Below are 24,206 nucleotides of genomic sequence, written 5' to 3'. Positions count from 1 at the left end.
GCGCTACACCCGAGTGTACTATACTTTCAGACTTCCATACCTGAGTATTCTGCTGAGGTAAATACAGATGCCGTTGTGTTTGCCAGAGTAAATGACTTCCTGTGAATGGCTGCCAAGGGAGGTAAGTCCTGGTTGGTAGAATGACTGCTGGAAGCTGTGAGGAGCTGGTGTTGACATGTGGGCAGGCTGCATCCCTGTGTACACCCTCATATAGATTAGTTTACAAGGATGGGGTAAAATGACATCATATCTCTCTAACATAACACCTATAAGTGTACACTTTGTTAGTGATGATTATTAATACAGAAATGCTGTGTTGTTATCAAGCTGATTTTGGTACATCTGACTGGATCATCTACATCAGGATGAAGACTGCAATTGATACATTACATCTGGTTTGGTGTAAGTTGGGAACAGTCTATTCTTTTGAATTCCTGAGCCAGCACAATCTCCTCAATGACAATCTGCATCTCTGATCACTGTGCCCAAAACATAAACTGTAATGTATGGCGACAGATGTCAACAAGACTGCAGCAACACATTGGAATGATCCACCATCCACCCTGAGAAAGTCAGCTTCTTATGACATTATTAAGGAGGGTATAAAAACTCATCTCTTTAAATCAACTTACATTCAGTAGCATTTGAGAACCTTTTTGTTAAGTGCCTTTAGCTTCTAAGTCATAAAGGCTGCTATACAAGTTTTGCATATTATTATTACCATTATTATTATTACTATTATTAAATAACTTTAAAATGTCAGTCATGTCAGCTTAATGACAAATTCAGTGTATGTACAGCAACAGAAAAAATGAAAACAATTATGCTGTGAAACACCAATTTGTTAACAAAAAACAACCCCACTGTTTTGTGTCAATGATCTGGACAGGCTTAATTTCCAGCTATAGTTTTTTAAGTCTAAGTTGAGAAGTTTGATTAGCCACATCCCTGAATTGTTTTAAGTTTTTGTTTGTTAGTTAGTTAATAAATGGTTGCCATACACAATTAAATCTGGACCAGATCATGTGATTGAAACTACAGATATCAGTCACTACAACTGGGTTACATCCACCCAGTCAGAAATCCTGTCCTTTGATTCCATGGTTCAGATCTTAGAAGGGCATTAAACAATAGTGACAGAATAGTCAGTACAAGGAAGCTGACAAAACATCACAGCGAGTGGTGACAATGATGCCTGACCAAAGTGCAGCAATCACAAACAGAATCTGGACAAGCATATCACATGGTTACATGCAAACTGTCATCGACTGTAGCAGGTAAACACCACAGTAAATTTAACTAGTCTAAGTAGATGGATTGATTAGAATAAGCAATGGCAGTTTCAACTCTATAACATAATCTTAAAATATATTCATGGCTGTTTACAAATCAGAGTGCATCCATGCAACTTTAAGCTAAAAAAGGGTGGAGGACACTTTAGTTAGTCAAATCCAAATAAGAGATACACAGTGAAAAGCTACAACTAGAACAATAACATAAAACATATTAATAATAATGTATTCACACCATAATGATACTTCCTTAAAAAGCACTCATACAAAAGAAAAAAACAATACTACGAAACAAGAGAAAATTCAACTAAAATTCAACAGTTTAGCAAATGTTAGTTCAAGGAAACAAGGTCAGAGCTGTGTTAAAGGGGGGTAACTCTGTCTCACCTGGCATAGGGGTTGCAAAAGGAGCGAAACTGGTCCCATGGGAGGTGGGACTGTAGATTACAGTGCTGCTTAGTGAGGCAGGCACTGACCCCATAGGACCTGAGAACAAAGCAGGGGAGGTGAGCGAGCACACAAAGGGTGTTAGTATTACCTCCCTTGCACTACTGCGGTGGAAAGTATTGCAATCACGACTGATACTCCTTAATGTTTAAAGGAAACATACTACTCAATGAAGTAAGGGCCGTTTGATTCTGATGTGACACAATCATGTTCCTTAACACTTTTTGATTAGTATAGCAGATTACTCTACATGGTTAAAATAACGGTAATTTATCACATCAAACTTGATCTGTTTTCTTGACATCAATCTGCTTACATCGCTGTCTGAATTACCAGAAAAACTTAGTTATTCAGTATGTCTTTTACAGAATAAAAAACTTAAAGGTGCTGTTCGGATGATCAGTTAAAATCAAGAGATTTTTGTACATTACCAATACAATGTGTTTGCACTGTCAATTATTGATAATCGATTTTTGATATTCAAATGTGAAATATAATTTCAACAATTCGTCAAATTATAATGAGAAAACACACCAACACACAAATATAATAATTAATTTGCATACCAAAATCACAAGCAAATATTAATAACATTTATAATCTCTATAAAAACTGGTACTTTTGAATCTACTACAATTTCAGTACCATGATAAAGACTGACTTATCACTTCTGATGAACAATTATACTCAGTGATCAGTAGTACATAAAACCTTAGTTATTCCAACCAATAATTAGTGTTTGTAAATCATTCACATGCAAAGTGGGTAATGTTCCCATGCAATACAAATGTTTCAAAATCTAGCATCTAAATACACAAGCAGGGGGCACACACACATAGAGCTAGTCATAATTTTGAAAAGGCTGAATGTTCAATGCAGCTAAACACACTGGAATAGTGAATACTTGAAATCTGTCAGTAAAAATGTAACAAACATGTTCTTTTAACATGAAAATGACATTACCTTAAAATAAGTGTATGATATAAAAGTAGGATTGTTTGAAACAAAGAAATATTACATTGTTGGTATTTAGAATTCAGATCCATAAGCTGATACTGTTAAAGCACTTTTTAAGTCACACGACACAGAACATCCCAGACGTGTTCCTTCCACATTCAGCATGCTCAGATCATCAAAAGTCCATGCAAACGAAGAGAGAGCAGGTTTACCTGAAGAGAAGGACGCTGGACCGATGTTGGCAGCACCCATGTGACCTCCGAAAGAAGGGGCACTGAAATTATACTGAGCTTCCCCTCCGTACATGAAGAACGCCATCCTTGCCCAGTCTCCAACCTATACAGCAGGTGGACAACAACATGACTTACTACAATCCAACGAAGGACTACATCTCACAATAATCTATCATTCCTGGCAGGGTAATCTGTGCCCTGACCTTACCTTAGTTTGTAACGTTACAATCTGTCTTACCCTATAGTTTATCATGGGCTTGTGAATGTTGCAGTGGTATGAAGATTACATGGAATCTTTGGCTTATTCTGCTTCCGCGGCCAGAAGTGGCAGGCCTCATGGACAGTTAAACACTCTAATGAAATCTTACCTGTTTCCATCTATGATATACCTACCATTTTCAATGACGCATCATAAATACTATCACCATTACATTTAGGTATCCTGTAATTTGATTGGTTCCCCAGCGGTATTCAAACAATGTTAAATGATGATACAATCACATAAAAGAAAAATACATTTCTGTGACTTACATACGTGCAAATGAAATTTACAGTAATTGAACCTAAACACAAATCACTTTATGATGACTTTCCCCCCACAACCCTGCTTCAGTGAATGTCAAGGTCAGCAATGGAGGAAAGTCAACATCACAGAAACATGAATATTGTTTTCAAACTGCGCACTTGAGTTCAGACAATATATGGAGGGCTTTACTGTAATTACTTGACAGTACCATACACATATGTTTGCCTTAAACATGCTACCATTCCATTCTACTCAGAATTACTTCAGTTAATATTTACTACGTCATTTGCCCCCTTCCAATGTTTTACAATCAGAAGTCCTACCTGTTGCTCCGCTAGTGGCCGAGAGCAGGCTATAGCCAGGCATGTAGCACAGGCAAGCTCAATCTAAAATGGACAGAACACTCAATATTATCAATGATTCCAGCATACATGCATCCCTTGTGCAACAAACAGAACATTTCAAGGTAAGACATTTCTCTTTAGTTGATCAATGCCATGGCCTGGCAATAATCAAGTCTAGTAATCCAGTGATCAATACTGTGGGCAAATAGTCACAATGTTGTGGTAAGATGATATGCAATCACCAAGTCTGAACACACAACCCATTTGGCAGTCTCTAACAATTACCATATCTTGTTAAGAAATATATTTAAAGAATCAAGTAGAACAACAGAACAACCATTTTCTTGCCAGAGGATAAATATTGTTGAACGATCCTATGAGAGCTTCCCCAAGGGAAATCCCTTGCCCCACAGATAAATTTTAACAACTGGACCTACCCGATGCAGGCGAAAGAAGCCCTTGACCTCATCAGCGTCTGGTCCCTGACACTCAATCAACAGCTGCTGAAGCTGTTCCATTGGCCGCAGTTTCTGTAGGATGTGACTGCCCTGAAACACAGCATGGCCATCACGAACAGGACCTGACACAATCAGATAATCACGTGGACTTGCTCTTACTCCTACAGATACTCCCAGTTTAACAAAAGAACAAAGCTGATGTTTGAACAGACATTGTGTCTTATGTAAGATTTTCACAGAATCTGACATCATTGCTTGTATCTTTTATTTTTAGGTCATACACTCCACTGACTTTTCAGTCATTTCATAAGTAACTGTTGTCTGCCAACAGAGGCAATGGGTCACTATGAAGTTCACCCTTCTCACCTGTGTGAGGCTCGTTATCTCACCTGGGCACTAAGAATAATGAAACGTCGTGGAGGTGTTACATGTTGGGTGACAACTGATGGAGGGTCTGGCCGAGATGACAATGACTTTGTTGCTTCTGGCAAGGGCAAAAGAGGGGTGGTGGATTCACACATTGCCCAGGTCTTACCATCAACTGGCAATGTCATCTGTGGACACATCATACACAGCTACATATTTAAAAGCTCCTCAACATCGGACATACATATGGAGATGCAATCAAAACTATGAGAAAACAAATGTAACAGGATTCTTAGCTGCCTTGTGACTGTGTCTCAAAAATGAGCAGCCATGTTGGGTCTACAGCAGACTTCTACATCTCCAATTCATCACATATCATAAATTGTCATAAAATTCTGAACACTTTTTGACTGAAAGAAAGACAATACGATAAAATATGTGGCACAACTTTTGGCAAAATCCATGACAGCAGCCAATTTAAAAACACTAAGAGATTTGTTTCAAATGGTTTTTGATTGAAAGAAAACTCAACACCATTCCTGTAATAAATTCTGGTACACCTTTTGGCAAAATCTAAGATGGCAGCCCCTCCAAAAACACAATTCGCTTTCATTTCAAATCAAGCAGACATTTTCGTCCTTACAATAAAACTGTGATCCAAATGCAGATGAAGTGGAGAGATATGACAGTGGACCTACCTGTGTCTCCATGAGTTGGTTCTGGAAGGGGAAGGAGTCACTGCTGATGGCCCACAACATGTCATTGTCATCATTCTGGGGCGCCACTAACATCAGAGTGTCTGCACACGGGGACGACAGTGGTTAGTACTTACAACAAGCAGCCATGATTGAGACAACTAACATCAGAGTGTCTGGACACAGGGACAACAGTGGTCAGTACTTACAACACACAGCCATAATCGAGACATCAGTGCCTCCTTCCCTAAGGTAACCGTAACTCACTTAAGTAACCTTAGTGCAGTGTTAAAGAATGGGAGTTAAGAATAACCTTAGTAGAGGTTGCTTCATGAAAGGAGCCCCAGGAGTGAGTGAACCAGTCATTGACAGAATGAGCAAAAGTACAAGCTAGCAATTACAGTTTGCTGGTAAAATCTGAAAACCATACCGACCAGCCATAAAAGTGAACTCTCTTTCCCTTTACTATATCCAATTCATATACACCTGTCAAATCAGCATAGTTACTTTTCTGAAATTAGTGTCTGCAAAATGTCCAATTTTATGGTAACAAATGTTTACTGACAAAACAGTCCCACAGACCACATCAGAGCAAACTCTCCCATTCACAGCATATTTTGAAAAGGACAAAACAGAAAAACATACAGTTAAGCTGTAAAAGTCTGAGAACTTCTCAAGTAACAACATTACATGTCATATGCTGGTAATTTAAGGACAAAGCGTTCAGGAAGGAAGCCATGTTTAACAATGGAGGAAGGTGAGCACCTCTGTGATGGTAGGCCATGTGGATGTTGCTGGGTCTCTGTGTGGTGGACGAGGCTGAGAACCCTGGGGGTAGGCGCACATGCACCAGGGTCAGGAGGCTTGGCCGACCTTTGCTGGACCCAAACTGATTGGTTGTGAAATACAGCCGGACACCTGGCAGAAGACATGAGGGTCATCAGTTACTTCGTGAGACTCAGGGTTAAATCACAGGGTGTTACTTTATAAGGCATGAACCTCACCAAGATCAAACACGGTCGCTGTTATTTGATGGAGAGTTCAGACATCTGTCAAGTACATTTTCATGACAAAATTCTTTCACTGAACTACACGCCACTTCTTACTTACTTCGAATTTGTCTTTAACAGTTGAATACAGTGACAAAGTCATAAAATCTTCGTCAAGAGTGGAAAGACTTTTCCTTGCCACCTTATGCATTGCAAGCATCAACGATAGGGAGTTCCCATGTAAAGGCTGATTTACACTATAACAGAAGACTATAATAATACTAGAAGATTAAACTAAAGACCAATAATGTACCTTGTACAGTGACTCCAACCATTCCTCATTTATGTTTCCTTTAACAACAAAAGTGCAGGTATTGACCACCTACTCCCCCAATGAATCAAACTAAATGTTCAAGTTCAAGTGAAGAAAACCAAAGTGGATGAATGTGGTATTATTCCAAGGTTTGATACATTCTGGTCTCATCACAGGAGGAACATCTGAAATGGCCTTGACATATTGAATATTTTTTAGTTGATGCTTTACCCTGTAGGGTACTCTACTGTCAACTCTGTAATCTGTCCTGTATTGTCTTCTGAGTCCTGCTGTTGCCTACCTGATTGAGTGACTGCTACAAGGTGGATGTTGTAGGATTCTGACTTAGTGATGACTGCCAGGTGAACTATCTGCTTGAAATTGGACCTCTCCACAGTTCTAAAAAGACATCAACAATACAGCAACATCAACAGCTTTGTTACTTGAACTGGTTCAACCCAATATTTATAAGGTGCAACCTAATATTTAGTCACACTTGCACAAAATGCAAGCCAATTATAGGGAAACTAATTATAGGGAAACTAATTAACAATAAATCTAACAATATAAGCATAAGTATGTCAGCTTGTTTTTCTTCTAAACTTTGTCACAGAGAAACACTGCTATTTATCATGGATGGCAACAATGGCGAGTGATTTCAGCTGAAAATCATTTTGAGGTCTGGGGGCCACCAGCCCCCTAATGGGTCCAGCAATGATTGATTGAATCTCTTCAAATTCCCAAGAAGTAAACGTACAATCACTCATCTTCAGCCACCTCCCTTTTGCCGCCAAAGTGCCAATGTGACTGTACACATGTCAAACCTCACTCTCTCCGACAATATGGGTCCACACTGACCTACAGGGAAGCCAGAGTAGTGAGAGGGGAGTGTTGGGAGGGCTTCATACCATGAGTCAGGATATGTACAAAATATCAATTTTATCACAAAACTTACATATTTTTCCTTCTCCTGACTCATGCTGGGATCCTTGTTAGATAGTACTAAGATCCATGTTCACTTTATACCACCCTGGTAATTGTCCTCGTGGCTGCACACTGGATTTCTGCCTGACATCTGATGTTGGACAACCTTCTTATGCTAGGCATGAGAAGTAGTCTTTATAGATTATGTGGATTTAGATATACTAGACTCCAGCTGTCTAGATATCTGGAAGATGGCTGGAATACCCATATGTTAAGGTAAGGACTTTACCAAAACCCAGTCGTAATCTTGTAGATAGTGGTTGGTGAAGACTTCCATCATTGATGAGATCCAGCTGTTTCTTTGGAGGGAAAATGTCATGGCCAGTGTTCTTACTTCATGAGGGGTCAAAGATCTTGGAGGTTCTAACCTGGCTGCTTAATATGCTCTTAGGATCACTGCTGTGATGCAAAAGCGGACAGTCGTCCGTGAGACTTCTACATTCAATGTGGGAAATAAAGGGACAAACAGACACTTGAACTTCCTGCTTCTCAGAGCATTTCTTTGTAAGATCTTCAAAGCTCTTACCGGACACAAGGACAAGTCCTGTGTGTCATTTGGACCCAGGATATTCGATAGAGTTGGGACATAAAACTGTCGATCTGATTGTCCTGGTAAATGATTCTTCGCTATGAAGTTTGATGTAAGGTGGACAGCAGCGTGTTGCCAGCTTCAAATCTTGCACGTCCGAAATATAAGGTATGGATCTCGGACATTCTGGCTGCAGTTGCTAAGGCGAGCAGAAATACTGTTTTCTGAGTGAGCAACTGAAAAAAAGTCAGTCTTCTGGCCGTGTACCCCGTACAAGAAGCATTGGTCAAAGTGTCTCCAATTGTTGTCATACAGGTTACATGTAGATTGATGTAAAGCCAATTTCAGTTTTTGCTGCCCTGGTGGAATACCCTCTTCTCTGTCAACAGGACGTAACATGTTCCATATGTGTTAAGGGAACATTTCTGGATTCTCATGGTTTTGCCTGGTGTGAGGAAGGATGAGGAGGTTTGGCCAATATGGGAGGCGTAACATGGGTTTGCCATGTTTCTCTATGAGGTCTGGAAACCAGGATCTCGCCGGGCAGTGAGGCCCCACCAAAATCAGTTGCAGGGTCTTGGTCTGGTCGATCTTGCATAGTACCTCTGGTAACAGGATCGGCAAAGGAAACGCATAAGCGTTCAAACCCTCCTAAGATACAGCTAGGATAGTCCATGCTAGTGGATCGGGCACAAGCAAAATGAATGCTGTCACCTGTTCGGGTTGTGAACACATCAATTAGCTGACTGTTTCTGTTACCAACTGGAACGTTTCTACTTGTAGCATCCAGCTGTGGCGGACACATCGGTCTGGATATTACATTGACTAGGATGTTTTTTGGCCCTGGTATGTGGCAAGCCCTGACCATCAAATTGATATTTTACATGATGTCAAACAACTAGAACGTCGATTCTGTAGTTGCGCTCTCCTGTGTAGAACTGATTCTGTTACTGCTTTCAGTTCTTACTGGTTGAAGCGGAAGCTCCTCTCCTCTGTCAACCATGTGCCTGCAGAAACTTTGTCGCTAAAATGCCAACCGCATCCTTGGTGAGATGCATCTATGTAGAGATGGAGGATGTACACCGGCTCTTTCAAACAAGTTCTGCTGCAAACATTTGATCTCACTGTCCATCGCAAAAGGTAATGCTTTAGATGTTGTGGCAGGCTGAACTTCTGCATATTGTCGAGATGTTTTATCAGGAAGCACTGTATAGGTCTAACTGCAGTCTTCCTCTGCATGTATGATCCTGTGTTGACGTCAGTAATCCTAGAAGACACTGCCATGCTCTGAGGTTTAGAGGTTTGCTGCTGGCTTCTAGTACTGACGTTTGTATAATCTGCCATCTGTCATCTGGAACCTGAATTCCAATTTTCTGTAGTTATGAATCTGATGTCCAGGAACTTCAATTCTTGCGATGATTCCAATTCTGATTTCATGAGATTTACCAACAAACCCAAAAGCGTCAACAGGTTAATCGTAAACTTCAGCTGTTCTCTGAGCAGACCTTCTTGATGTGTCTGTATCCCATCGTCTAGACAAAAGGCACTCTCTGATGTAGTATGTGACGACTGGTTTGGTTATTAGTGCATATAACCATGGGGCCGACAAAACTCCAAATGGCAGTAGCTTCCACTGGTAGTGTTTCCCGTCGAACAGGAACCCAAGAAACACTGCCCAACCGTCCACTCAGGTGATTAAGGAGAGAGTGATGTGGGCACTTTGGGCGGGAAACGGGAGGTTGCTCAACGTGAGTGATTGTACTTTTGCTTCTAGGCAATCTGAAAGGATTAAAATTTCCACTGACTGCAATAAAGCATGGGTCAGGAAAAGGAGAAATATATGTCTATGTGCACTGACATCTCTGACGTTTTCACACATGATGCACCTGGAATCTGGCTTGTGCAACTAGGTTTTTATCTTAGGTTGCACCTGGTGCAAGTAGGTTAACATCTCTTAAATAGGGCCTGACATCATTTCCTGCAACAGATACCAGCTTATACTGTCCAACGCTTCATTAATACAGGAAGTGCATAAATTTCGTGTAATGAATGAGGCCAGAGAACAGACTGTCTTCCATCTGTTTCTCTGGTACTCATTACATGATGACGTCTGCAGTATGCATGAGTGTGTTTAATAGGACATTCTATGGAGACATATCAGCAACATGCATTAAGACATTACCTGGCCACTGCTGCAGCATGAGTCATCACTGTGTTCTGGGACAGTGCTGCCACCTTCCCCATTCCCTTTCCGTCATCACCGAGATCGAACACCTGACAGAAAAAAGTTACTGCCCATAATTTCAACCAGACATTATTAAATAATTTTAAGCTTTGTAAACTTCGCTCTTTCAATGATATATCAAATGCAACTATCTAAAAAGATAAGTGATCACTTACTTGAATGGTTCCCTTCTCAGAACGAGCATAAAGGATGTTCCTGGAGTTGTCGATGCAGATTTGTTCCAATGGATCTGGAAAGATTGAAATATGCCAATACCATTCCATACATACAGGATATCCCACATCAAGACAGCTAAGAAGGATTTTCCCGACTGTAACACAGCTACATATTGTGAAATGATTGTTTGACAGAATAGTGACTGAGTGACTGAGTTAATTATTTATGCAGCCATTAGCAATTTTCCTTTATCACAGTGGGTGGACACCAGAAAAAAGCATTACACATTGTACCCATGTCCTTATCAACCTGGGTCTTGGTCATGATGAGTGAAGACTTGAATGCCTCGGTTATCACTTACCATCTTCACTGAAGTTAAATATGGATGGTACAAGGAAGGAAAGCTTGCTTGTGGAGTGGTTTATCTTGCGACACTTGCGACTGAACCAGCCGTCTTCTGCCTGCAATAAAAATCGTGTCTTATAGTCACTCATCAATACTGATGATAACAGAAACAAATTTTACTTCCTCATCCTAACTCATCCTTAGAGACCACACGTCTGCACTTGACATAACAACATTCTTGACAGTATTACTGGCACAAGAAGTGTGCAGTGCATGGTAAAGAGCAAACCAATATGGTTCGTAAACAGCAGAGCAGATTCAGGGATCAATTCAGTTGAAAGCCAAGCTTGTTGGCATGGAAGCACAAAAACATTTTATTCAGAAATCCAAAACTACCAAAAGGCACCAGTTCACCACCAGATCTAGCAAGTTTGGTGATGAAATACTGAATGGTTTTGAAGTTCTGGTCCAGGAAAGACAAATGTGCATGGATGCATGCATGACAGAGCACATTTTGATAACCCCCGCGTAACGCATTGTGGGGAATGATTAAAATTAAAAATGTTGACAATTTGTAAAACCAATCCCATGCTTTGAAAAACATATCATTTAAGAAAATTTAGTTAAAGTGATGCAAGGTACCACGCAAGGTACCCCAAACTTGGGGTTTTACAGCTCAAGTGATGTTTTGTTTCATTTCCAGTATAACATGAGCTCAAGATTTCTAAAAAAAATTCAGTTTCACTGGTTGAAGGTAGAAGTGGTGTTGTACTTTATATCTTCTTCAAAGTAATGTAACAAATTTCAAAAAGAAACTAAACAAATAATGACAGAGAAAGTGCATTAAGAAATCTATAGCAAGAGTTCTCATCATGTTACTTTATTCCTATTCAGTTCTGTGATGCCTTGTCTTATTGTATGTCACATCACTAGAGCATTTGAACCTGATTATTGACAAAGCAAGCTAACACCTGTCCCACAAAACTACTTCACTGTCCCATATAGCACTGAACCCAATAAATAAAGAAGCGGTACCTGGTAAGCCAGCTCGTAGAGGCAACCATCCTTCCCTGCCATGAAGATTCGCCCATTATCTGCTCCTGCTATGTTGAAGATGCCAGTGTTGTCGGTGGGGATGGAGAAGAGGGGGTCAGGGAGGAGATGCATCTCCCCAACACCTAGCTCACCACTGCTTCCTGGGGACACACAATCAGTACGGGATTGGATAGCTCATTGGATAGGGAATTCAGTTAGGATTGTTGTGTAAATATCACTGCAAGCAAACTAGGAAACAATCATCTTTGGTTCCAAATTTTTATCTGTGAAACATGAAATTTGAAGCACTGATGTCCATCTACATTAATGCTGTTATCAGAGTAATACAAGGATGCCAAACAAACAACATTAGCTGAATACTGATCATATTTATCCGATCATATGATCATATTTATCCGATCATATTGTACTGAACACCATTTCAATACTGAGGAAGCTCATACTGCATGCAAAGAACCTTAAAATTACTCATACTAACCTTCAAAGGGTTTGGCGAAGCTTACTCCGAGCAGAACTATGTCCACTGCTGTGGCCAGACATAGGAGGTACTGGATGTGAGGCTGGAAGATACCTGTTGAAACAGTCAACATGGTGCATGGGTTTCCTAACCATCCACAATGCAACTTTAAGAAACTAAACAATGGAAATGGAAGGCTGACAGTAGGGGATCGGGATCAACTGGGGACTGAGGATGGGAAGGAGGAGGGCAAGAATTAACAGAGACAGGGGACAGAAGGGTGAGAGGGAGGAGGGTAAGGATCAGGATGGGGCAGAAGATGGGAATAAGCTGGGATCAGGAGGGAGGGGGAGAGCAGTGGGGAGAAGGGGACCGAGGCAGGGGAGGGGAGGAAGAAGACAGGGAAGAAGGGGAAGGCGGAGCATGGAACAGGAAGGGAGAGACAAGGGGAAAAAGTAAGAGGGAGGGCAGAGATCAGGAGGGAGGGCAGAGGCACAAGGGGATGGAAGGTAAGGATCTGGAGACGAGGAGGGAGGCAGTTGCACTTCCAGGACAGGGAGGAGGGCAGGGAGGAACTGAGGGATCAGAGGGGGAAAGGGAGGGCAGGGATCAGGAGGTTTGGAGGAGAGGCAGGACTGGACAGGGAGTATGTTAAATGCTGGGTCTAGAAAAATGATGAGCTTTGTCTGAGCAAGGACAAACGCTGGTCCATCCCACAACAATTCTGACATACATATCAATCATTAAACTTGGTTACATGGGTTACTAACTTGGTTACTAACATTGGGGATACTTTTTTTTGAGTTTGTCTGAGTAATCATTACCTCAAAGTCTGAAAAAATCTATTTACCAATACACTGTAATACTCTTTTCCAATGATTTGGATGGCAATCATTTTTGACCTACACAATATTTGTAGTGAGATCAATTTTACATCGCTTTTTGCAATATCCCATCTGTATGGCATCAGTACAACATCAGGGAACACCAGATACCAGCTTGAGTCACACATTGTGCCCATGTGGGAAATCAAATCAAGTCTTTGGCATGACAAGGTAACACAATACCTGTTGCAAGATAGTACCAAGACACAACAAACATGGAACTGGGATTGTAACTTGTATACACCTTTGTGATATGTAATGACTAGACATTAGACCAAGCCACATATATATTAACCAATGTTCTCGTGCAGACGTACCTGGTTTAGGTTTCACAAGTGCTGCACACTGGATTGTGTCGTTCAGACCATCGAAGTAAGCAAGGTCTGTGCTGGAAACAACAAACAGTTATAAACAACCAGGTTACTGACATGAGTGAGTGAGTGAGTGACTGAGTGAATGAGTTTAGTTTTACGCCACAGTCAGCAATAATCCAGCTATATTGCAGCAGTCTGTAGATAAACGAGTCTGGACCAGACAATGCAGTGATCAACATGAGCATCCATCTAAGTAAATGGGAACCGATGACATGTGTCAACCAACTCAGCAAGTCTGACCACCCTTTATTGCCTCTCATAACAAGCATGGATTACAGAAGATCAGTTCTACCCAGGATCTTCACAGGTCCTCAATCATGTGAAAGGTACATGGCTGAAACAAACAATCTGCACTTGAACAGTTTACTTTTAGTCTAAGATTTCCAGCCTGGATTAGACTGATTGGTGATGGATTGTTGTTGAAGAATTCACCATGACCTTCTAATATAAACGGTGATAAGAAGCCACACAGCAGACATTCTTCAAGATAGGGGTCAAACATTCAAATATATGACCTTTTTCCTAAATAAGATGTCAGAGCAGAAGCTAGCAGCACATAACCAGATCACTTACCCATCCTCATACTTCCACACAAAGATGTCGCTGTCGATGGTTAGCCACGCCCTCTCAATGTCCGGGAACAAGCCCATCATACAGTTACATTGCATGCCTATGTTACATAGTCAAGAAATACTGGAACTGTCTGGATATTTCAACATTTCATTCAACATGTTTAATGTCAAACTATGCATATGTCTTCTTATTTATTGTGAAACTATCAGTGAAATTCAAGTCTTGTTTATCAAGCATACATAAGCTAGGAACATAACAACATCAACGCAATCAAATTTGTTGCAGATATTTCCTGCTGTACCAGGATCCAAGGTCGGCCTCTAAGCAGGCGCACATAAATTCCTGACATGGAACAAATACTTTCCCTGAAAGATTGAGTGAGTTAAACTTACTGCCCTCAGCAATATTCCACCAATATGGTGACGGTTTGTAAATAATTTGAGTCTGGACCAGACAACCCAGTGATCAACCGCATAAGCATCAATGTGTACAACTGGGAATCAATGACATGTGTCAACCAAGACAGTAAGTCTGATCACACAATCTCGTAAGTTGCCTCTTACGACAAGAATGGGCTACTGAAGATAAATTCTAACTCTGATCTTCACAAGTTGTCCCTAAAAGAGATGTTCACACCATTTTCTTAATCACTTCAGCAGTACTGTCTTTAATAGGATACGTCCAAACTGTTCGACGAGCTCTGGGGGGAGAGGCACCCTCTTGACGCTGGTCATCTCAGTGAGTCCCTCCAGCCCCATCCCAGCCTCCAGCAGGCTTGGGTAGTCAATGTCCATCAGTCCACTCTGGGTTGGCTGATCTGCAACAAGGAAAACTACCTATAACTACCTATAAAACTCTTGTAAGGCTACTGTCAGCAACATGGTTCAAATAAAGGCAAAGAAGTTAAGGTATGGTATGTGAAAGATACACTCATATGTTATATATACTCTGTAGACAGCTTGATTTAGTTACTTGCACTGGTGCAATAATATAAGGTGCAACCTAGATATTAGCATAACTTGCATGAGGTGCATCTCAATTTTTGACAAAATATGTCAACAATAAATCTGACATTATAAGCATAAACATATCAGCTCATTTTCTTCTAAATTTTTAGTACCGTGTATACCCGCATATAATGCAGGCCCCTCTACACCCCTTCAAAATCAAGGATAAATCATATACCCTTCTCATGTCTGTTTACCGCGTCAGGTGGCTTGTAAATCTGGATCGATGGTCATTTCAGCTTTATTTACAGAGAATATACGTAAAAAAGAAGAAATAAGATACAAATGGTCTTTATTTCGGATATTAACAGCTATTTCGGACTAAATGTGAAGTTTTCTTGTGAAGTGAGGGGATAGCTATCAAACACTGGTTGACATCATCAGTGGAAACTGAAAGTGAAACAGCTGGGAAAAAAGTAAGATCTCATACCCCGTGTATAATGTGACCCTCCTTCCTGACCCACTCATTCTAGGTATGAAACACTTGCATTGTACGCGAGTATATGCGGTAGCCATAGCACTGAAGCACTGCTGTTCATAGGCACATCTCAGCTATGACTGCTCTTGTACACAGCGATCAGTGGTGTCTCTGTGTTGCTATGGTTTCCTGGGTACTGCACCATGGACATATGTTATGTGCACCGAAACCTCTGATGTCTTATCACAGTATGTTGCAACAGGAATTTGGCTGGTGCAACTAGGTCTTTAATCTTAGGTTGCACTTGGTGCAAGTAGGTTAATATCTCTTAAATCAAGCTCTGCTGTAGTTATGCATATCATCATAAATATATATAACCACTAAACCAGTGACAACATTCTTTAGAAAAAGTAATCTGAGCATACATCATAACTGAAAATAACAACATGCATACTGCACTAATTGCTTCATACAAATAAACCTACAGATTCTTTAGGTGAAAAGGATACTATACATTTGAATGAAAAGATAGAACACATATATGATACAACAGTTTATTATCTGTCTCATATTGAAATATCATTCAGTTTCTTGGGCTGATTATATTCACTTACTATGTGAGGGAATTCTCAGCAGTTCAGACAAGTCAAGGTAGTTTTTGTCTTCCTGCAGATGTTTGTCGATTTGGCGTCCAGCACTGTCCAGTACGTCCTGGAGGGTGAGAGGAGGGATGCTGCCCATCATGGACACCATGGTGACAGGCGGTCACTTACCTAGCTTTCTAAAACAAAAACATTTCTATCTATTTTGCACTTGTTCATCATGCAACATTGCTGAGTATGTGTATCTGGTTTGTTGATGGTATTACACTGCTAGTGAACCCACTCTGACACATAAGGTAACAAAAACCACTACTTGGTGACTACTCGCTCAACACTGACCAGTGATCAGCCCTGACCTGAGGCTCTCCAGACCCACAGAGAGATGTTTTGACATAATGTTATATTTGGGATTTCACTTTCTCAGTAAAGTACAAATTCTAGTACCTTTTGGGTTCGTCACATCCAGGATTCGAACCCACACCCTCAGTGTCAGGGACCTAATCGCCAGCACACAAAGTCAGCCACCAACCCAATCAGTTGTGCAAGTGGAAGTTGCAATTGGGTGCCTGACTCTGAGGGTGTGGGTTCAAATCCTGGATGGAGTACCAGAACTCGCACTTTACTATGAAAATGTAATCCCAAATATAACGCTACATTTGACCACTTTCTAAATGGCATTGTGTAACCACTAATAAATCAGAGATGTTTGAGAAGATGGTACACCTACAGAATACTGGATACCTACCGGCCATATTGTTTAATGTCATGTCATCCAAACCCTAATGCTAACGCTAACCATCAACTTACCCTTACCCTAACCCAATCAAAAGATGCTTTCAAATTTGATGGAATGTAACCAGTATTCTGTTGTCTTACCAAGAAGACACCATCATGGTCTGTCAACATTCATGAAAACCCTCCTGTGATCAACTGAGTATCTTGGGATCAACGATAACAAAGCCATGGATTAAAACTCAAAAACAGAAAAAATGTCCCAACTTCACACCAAGCACCAAGCACCCAGCACACCATCAGACATCTTGACTGGAACACAGATGATGCAGTATGGTCCCTCTGCATTTACTTTTGTTTGTTGTTTAATGCTGCATCAACAATTATCCATATATGACAGCAGTCTAATTAAATAGACAATCCAGTGACTGAACACTGATGTACGCAACTGTGACGGCAAAATCAACCATTTTTTTCAGTCTGACCATTTAATCCAGTTAGTCACACCAGTTGTCTCTTGCAAAAAGCAGGAGTTGCTAAAGACCTACTTTAACCCTGATGATCATGGTTAAAGGAACTTAGAATTTGATATAAGTAGTTTGTTCCCATGCGACATAACTGAAAAAACAGACACAAACTTTAAGCAGAACTATGAACAGCATTTTCTTGATACTTGTACATTTGTCTGAGACTAGTCTCCTTATGTATTACACATCTCTATGTTTGTATGTTAAGGCTCCATGGAAGCAGAGACCAAATAATGTTGGAATTAAGAGATCCCTGAGCATATTCCTACCATTATATGTATAACTTATTGCCATAGCAAATTTCATCTTTCAATATGAAAGTAGGCGGGACACATTGATTACGAAATGATCAGAAGTGATGGGATCACAAATTGCTCTCTTCATACTTTGAAGTAAGATCGTGACTGTTGTGACTACAAAACTGATATCAGTTATCATGTTTTCCGTGACTGTGATGAGTTTGGTGCCAGCACATCCGTATTTCAGATCCAGAAAAAGCGATGGAAACTTCACATATTTTCAAAAGACAATACATACTTTGTTACATTTATTAACAGGTTATCGGATTCAAATACACCAACATACTTTACTGCACTGTTTTCAGTCACGTGAAGAAAAAGCAAGCATTTCGCTGTGTCACAGTGTGTGAGCCGCTAGTATTTCATTTTCATAGAACTAAGAAAGACCGAAAGACCATTGTGTCGAAGAAGGGTTAGAGTGCTCAAGCGCGAGAACACCTTGGATGAAGTCTCTCTGCGAAAATCTTTCCAAAGTTTCATTTTATTCCTGTATCATACAATGGATCTGTCATTGCTAATATCTGAAGCTACGCAAGTGGTGTGGATGCCTATCGCTATATCGAAAACAGGACGATATCGATATGTCGGCAATGAAAACAATCATCCATAAGAAAACAAAAGGTGTGTCTAAAAAATACGGGAAGGGCGCTAAAGAAAAGCATTTACAATAATTCTTACGAGTTAATAAGGCGTAGTTTGTGCAGTCGTTATATATCAATCAAATCCTCATGCTTTCCTTTTGAATGCCGCCATTTTCAAATTCACCAGCGCCGTCTGGTGGACGGTCAGTCATTGGAGGATAACTCTTGAATCCAGACATATCTGAAGCGTGACATGAAATTAAATGCTCGGTATTTTTGTTTCCAATACCCAAGTGAAAACTGAAATGACTGTATGTGTAGACCTATGAGATCTGAAAGAGCTAGACCACTATTAATAAGTGTGATAATTTCACTGTCAGAAATGGGGCAGCTAAACATCTATAACACCATTGGCTCCCTGTTTACGCCAAGAGCATATAATTTACGCCCGTTCATGGAAAAGGTGATGGAATTAGGATTGTTAATGTTGTCTGAGATTTGTTTTGGATGTACATTTCGAATTTAAAGACATATAATAACACATTCCTTCTGATTCCATCCATTAGTTGAATCTCTCTGATATATATAGGTGTCTCTTGAGGTTGGTAATGAAGGGTGTTACTCAAGGTTAACGATGAACGTCTGTTGCTCGAGGTTCATAGGCAAATTCAGAGGGGATTTTTCCCCCCGAATTGTGTGAAATTACCATTGAAACTCGGGTGATAATGAAAAGTGCACCCCCCTCTCCCCCTCTCGCTCCCCTTATTAGCGTGCCCCTTTCTAAACTATAACTGCATCAACCCGAGGTTGATGCTGACAGGGTGCTACTATGGCTTGATGACGACAGCATGTTACTCGGTGATGAAGGGATGTTGCTGGTGCTGGATCACATCCTACTGCTCCGCTATCATTTCAGTTCAAAGAATCCCGACGATTGCCATTTTTCTGGTGTTTCTAGGATCCAACGCATTAGACACATCTAAACACTCCAATGTTGGACTGAAACTGTTTGTTGTTTAACACTCAGAAAATATCTCGGCTTCATGACAAATATATTGAGTTTGGAGTCGACAGTCCAGCTGATTCCTTTTGAGACTAGAGGGTTTCCGTTTGGAGCTACAGCTACAGCTACAGCTACAGTTACAGCTACAACGCCAGATTACACATGGTAAAATTTGAAGCAACACCTGAAATCTGCAGTTACGAAAGCTTCCACATGCCTGCTTTGTAAGTAAAATGCAACGTGACCTTCAAAATGGCATATGAATACATTCTACTCTGTCTGAAAGGCAACTGCAGCGACAAAACCCGGTATATTCATGAGATCAATATCATTTATTCCATGGAGAAATATTGTGGTAAAACCACCCAAAATGGACTCACCAAAACGTACAAAATGTCTTCATCTTGTCAACTTTTTAATGTTTTGTGGAACAATAGAACTTCTCGAAATGGAATTCACTGAAACTGACATTTGAAACAAAAGCTGGGTCATTAGTAGTGCGTATATTGTCATGACCCAGAATCGCCCCCTGACACCGATAGCAGGAGTTTACGAGATAAAAGCATGGGCAGGTTGTTCCAACCGTTCTTGCCTGCCTGAGTTCTCCACTGTTGGTCACGGGCTGGTTCCTGGCGGATATACGCCTACCTATCAACACGTGCTCGATCTGATTAAGATATGGACTTGTGCTTAATCAGTTGAGGGATTCAATGTTATGCTGCCTCTTAAGGTCGGTAATGAGCTTAGCTCGACGAGGACGTGCACTGTCGTCCTAGTAGATGTGCGCAACATGAAGATCGGCATGCAGAAAAGGCAGCAACTAGATGGCTTATGACTGTGAAAACAATTCAGTTAAAATGTGAAATGAATGGGTGTTTTTGGAAGAGTTGTTTTCCAGGACAAATAGTATAACGAATTCACGTGTGCATGTTTCACACGTGCGTGTGCGTGTTTCTTAATGGATCAGCAGGCAGTATCTCATCCTTCTAATCCCCAGCTGCAGGAATCGGATGAACAAGAAATTGGAACACCAAAAGACACGATAGAAGGGTATGAAACATTTTAGTTGTTTAAAGACTATATGGGCATAAAATTAGAAACGTTTCAACGAGTAATTATTGCAGAGAATGAACAAAGATCTATTACCACATTTAACAGAGCTTACAAGGATTCTGAAATTCCTTCTTTCCGATTCAAAGGAAATCGACTACCGTACAAGTTCAGTTTTGATCTATTGGATAGATAGATGGATACATCCTACCGGCTTATTAAAACACAGCGTTATGCAGAGGGTTCACAGGTGAAACAAAAGATTAAGCTGGATGATCGTTCTCCTTCTGGTTGGAGTGTTGTATCAGAGCTAAAAGGTGATGCAATTGCTTCAGGTTCAGAGAGGGAACGTAGGTTTGAGAAAGCGGAGACTAAGGTCATGGTAAACTCCGTGCTTCGATCCTCCTACAGACCCAGACGAAAGTATCAGAATGTGTCTGCTACTGTGTCTTCTCCTCTTAACAACGATGTTGATGTTAACCCATCAAGTTTATACCCTGTGCAGAACCAGCCCTTTCGTTCTATCAAACGAGGCCTTTACCTAACCAACAATGTTTATATATACTGCGCTTGATGTGGGCACTGGAGGGCGTCTTCAACGCAAGCGTGAGCAGACACTCAAGAAGTAGTACCGCGTCAGATCGTCCAACACGTTTGTCGGAGCCAACAGCGGCATAGTGAGTGAATGACTGAGTGAGTGAGTTCAGTTTAACGCCGCACTCAGCAATATTCCAGCCATATGGCGGCGGTCTGCAAATAATCGAGTCTGGACCAGACAATCCAGTGATCAACAACATGAGCATCGATCTGCGTAATTGGAAACCGATGACATGTGTCAACCAAGTCAGCGAGCCTGACCACCCGATCCCGTTAGTCGCCTCTTACGACAAGCATAGTCGCCTTTTATGGCAAGCATGGGTTGCTGAAGGCCAATTCTACCCCGGGACCTTCACGGGCCAACAGCGGCATATGACAAACGCAGTTTCAGTTTGGACTAAGGGAACATTCAAGTGCAGGAAAGCGGAACAGTTGGAAGAAATAGTAGGGATTTTGAAGGTACATTTACAAAAATAGATTTGGCTTGTTTACAAGAGTTCAGAACGTGTGAGTTCGAATCCAGATCTTCATCTATGTCAAAGGAAGTCTAAAGAGGCATTTATTGTTTTGGGTTGGTGTCGGTGCTCCAAGGTTTGTTATTGATACTATACGTGATGGTTATCATTCCTTTTATAGAAAGTCCGGTTCGCTTTAACGCACAAATATGCTTTTTTTTTTTGAAAATATCATGCGGAAAAGATTTGGACTACATATTCATATATTATTTCTGCACGCACTCGTACAAAACCTACCGCGGTCACTGGTTCGGGTACACATTTTGCTAAAAATAATGTATCGGCTATCAAAAAATGCAGAGTTCGTTAATTGTGCCATTCAGGAACTTCTGAAAAACAAGTGTGTTATTCAGTTAGACACTTCACCTCATGGTGTCAACCTGTCGGTTTCAAAACAACGTTCGGATGAAAACAGATTCATTTTAGACCCGAGATTTGTAAATCAGTGTGGAGAGGAAATATTGTTTTTGAAGGTCAAAAGCGCATTACATTTTGTCAGAGATAGGCTACATGTTTAAATTTGACTTAAAGTCAGGTTACCATCATATTGATATTCACTCTAGCCAGCAGCAGTTTTAGGTTTCAGGTTTTCCTTGGAAGTTTAATGGCTGTGGTGTTTAATTTGGTGGTGTTTGTCGTCTGCTTTCTAGAGAGATGCATGCGGAGATCCCAGAAGTCTTCATCCTGTGATAAGGTTTTGAAAATGAATAATCCAGGTCATATGTAACTCTCTGTGATGGATATATGCGCATATTTATGGCAAAAAAGCAAGACTGGTGTATATAGAGATGGTAAATATATCTTGATTTCTGCTTGTGGATCCGAACTCTGACCTGTTACTGTGCTACGTCGTTGTGAAAGCTAGAATTTGCGAATATTCGCAGGAATACCTATTTAGAAAGTTACGGGATTTGTTTTGTAAATTTCGTGGATGTCATATTCCAGAGCCAGAGAGATATTTATTTGAAAAAATCAGACTTGTAGGGGAAGAAAAATAGGTTTGCATAGTTTTCGTTCTGGCGGGGCCACTATACTGCTGCTAGCGCAAGTGTACCAGACCGTCTGTTTAAAAAGACATGTGCTCCGTTGTTCAAAACAACCTTATCTCTAAGGTCGTTGGGCCTCTGAAAATGCAAAAGACAGATATGTCAATGATAATATAAAAGCACTGTTGACTGTGTTACATCGTTGATGGGTTTGTAAGAACAAAATTCCGGAACACATCTACCCGTTCTTTTCATTTCGAGCTGCAGTAGACACAACCCATCTTGTGTGTTTGTTATACAAAATAATTATTTTGTGTTAGGTTGGATGAAGAGAATTAGAAAATAAACGAATTTATTTTGGATAAAATAGGGTAAATGTTTGGCAAACGCGGCAGATTTGAGATGGACGTGAAAGTGGTGCCACAAAGTCACGTGAGACAGGTTTCGTGGTGTCTGAAGAGGAATGTACAATCATTTGATGTCTTCGCTTTGTGCAGGCGAGCAGCTTTCTCTATTAAATTGCCTGATTTAACGATTCCGTGTGGAAGTTGTTGATGCTGTTTGGTAATTACATGTATGTTCATGTGTTTGGGAAGAGTGAGGTTTGTATGTAACTGGAAAACAGCATGTCCTCTTGAAGACCACTGACAGAGCAGACCAGTCTGTGTGACAATATCCTGGAACTATCAACTAATTATTCTTAATTTTTGAAAATATTTATGGAGATATATAATATATAAGTTATGTAAAACTGAAGTTTCATACTTACACATTTGTGTTTTTATCATATCCTTAAATCTTTTTACTGAATGAATATAAGCTACTTTTGCATACGTTCGTTGTTTTGCAGACGAATTACGTTCTGAAGTATCGCGAAATACATCACTTAACATGTACTTTGTAAATGAAACTGCTGGTCTGTAACCTGCGGTAGACATATACCATCTTGTGTTTGTTGTACAAAATAAATATTTTATGCTCGGTTGATCGAAGAGAATTAAAACGTAAAAATGTTAATTTCCTTCAACAATCTGTTCTAGCATTTTTGGCCATAATTTATTAGCAAAATTCCAACTAAAACACGAAAAATCTCTTCTCCCTTCCTACCCTACAGCCTGATTCCCCTTCCAATCCCCACTCCCGGAAACCACCGTTACTCCCATCCTGTCCTCATTAGTAGATGGAACATAATGGCAGGTCCCTGCGGCGTCATTTGAAACTTTGCTCTTGCACTAGCTAGCTTTGTCGCGATATCCCCACGTATCTAAATGTGTAGTGATGCCCCAAATAAGCCACTATACTTATGATCAATTTGTATACGGGCGTAACACCAATTTCATACCACCTGCTGATATCGATCGTCCATTGGAAATGTAACTAATTGTATAAATATCCTATCTTAGTATGGGCCCGATTACGACACTCATTTTGCTATGTCTGTTCCAGCTCAATCGTACATTTAACATACCCAATTCCATCCGTATGTTTATGACAGTTAGTCATCCATCATCGGTGTGATCTTTCATTAGGGACCGTTCATAATTTATGTGGTTATGTTGAGAGGAGGGGGTGAGTGAGTGGGGTTTATTTTGCACGTGGCAAGCAATGAGGTAGGAAATTCATAATTTGTTAGGGGGTCATTCACAAAAAATCATCATTCCCTACC

The 24,206-nt window shown here is 40.5% G+C and overlaps 1 protein-coding gene across 4 annotated transcripts in view; it reads right to left on the bottom strand.

Moving 5' to 3' along the window:
- Positions 1 to 18,612, bottom strand: part of LOC137290410 (nuclear pore complex protein Nup155-like) — a 35,186-nt gene extending 16,574 nt beyond the window's left edge. The window contains exons 1-19 of one of the 4 annotated variants that reach the window (XM_067821321.1): positions 18,487 to 18,591; positions 16,263 to 16,429; positions 14,903 to 15,040; positions 14,224 to 14,320; positions 13,594 to 13,664; positions 12,414 to 12,506; positions 11,915 to 12,075; positions 10,896 to 10,995; positions 10,534 to 10,607; positions 10,316 to 10,407; positions 6,922 to 7,019; positions 6,084 to 6,236; positions 5,322 to 5,422; positions 4,647 to 4,811; positions 4,237 to 4,347; positions 3,779 to 3,841; positions 2,909 to 3,032; positions 1,680 to 1,778; positions 41 to 194 (exon numbers count right to left, since the gene is read on the bottom strand). In XM_067821321.1, coding sequence (XP_067677422.1) covers positions 41 to 194; positions 1,680 to 1,778; positions 2,909 to 3,032; positions 3,779 to 3,841; positions 4,237 to 4,347; positions 4,647 to 4,811; positions 5,322 to 5,422; positions 6,084 to 6,236; positions 6,922 to 7,019; positions 10,316 to 10,407; positions 10,534 to 10,607; positions 10,896 to 10,995; positions 11,915 to 12,075; positions 12,414 to 12,506; positions 13,594 to 13,664; positions 14,224 to 14,320; positions 14,903 to 15,040; positions 16,263 to 16,401 — 2,033 coding nt within the window. In that variant the 5' untranslated portion in view covers positions 16,402 to 16,429; positions 18,487 to 18,591. Of the gene's footprint in view, positions 1 to 40; positions 195 to 1,679; positions 1,779 to 2,908; positions 3,033 to 3,778; positions 3,842 to 4,236; positions 4,348 to 4,646; positions 4,812 to 5,321; positions 5,423 to 6,083; positions 6,237 to 6,921; positions 7,020 to 10,315; positions 10,408 to 10,533; positions 10,608 to 10,895; positions 10,996 to 11,914; positions 12,076 to 12,413; positions 12,507 to 13,593; positions 13,665 to 14,223; positions 14,321 to 14,902; positions 15,041 to 16,262; positions 16,430 to 18,486 lie in introns of all 4 variants that reach the window. The other 3 variants (XM_067821322.1, XM_067821323.1, XM_067821324.1) reach the window with 3 other exon arrangements.
- Between the last annotated feature and the right edge of the window lie 5,594 nt (positions 18,613 to 24,206).

The sequence above is a fragment of the Haliotis asinina genome, chromosome 7, assembly GCF_037392515.1.
Source record: "Haliotis asinina isolate JCU_RB_2024 chromosome 7, JCU_Hal_asi_v2, whole genome shotgun sequence".
Classification (NCBI taxonomy): Eukaryota; Metazoa; Mollusca; class Gastropoda; order Lepetellida; family Haliotidae; genus Haliotis; species Haliotis asinina.
This window is presented reverse-complemented; position numbering and strand designations above follow the sequence as displayed.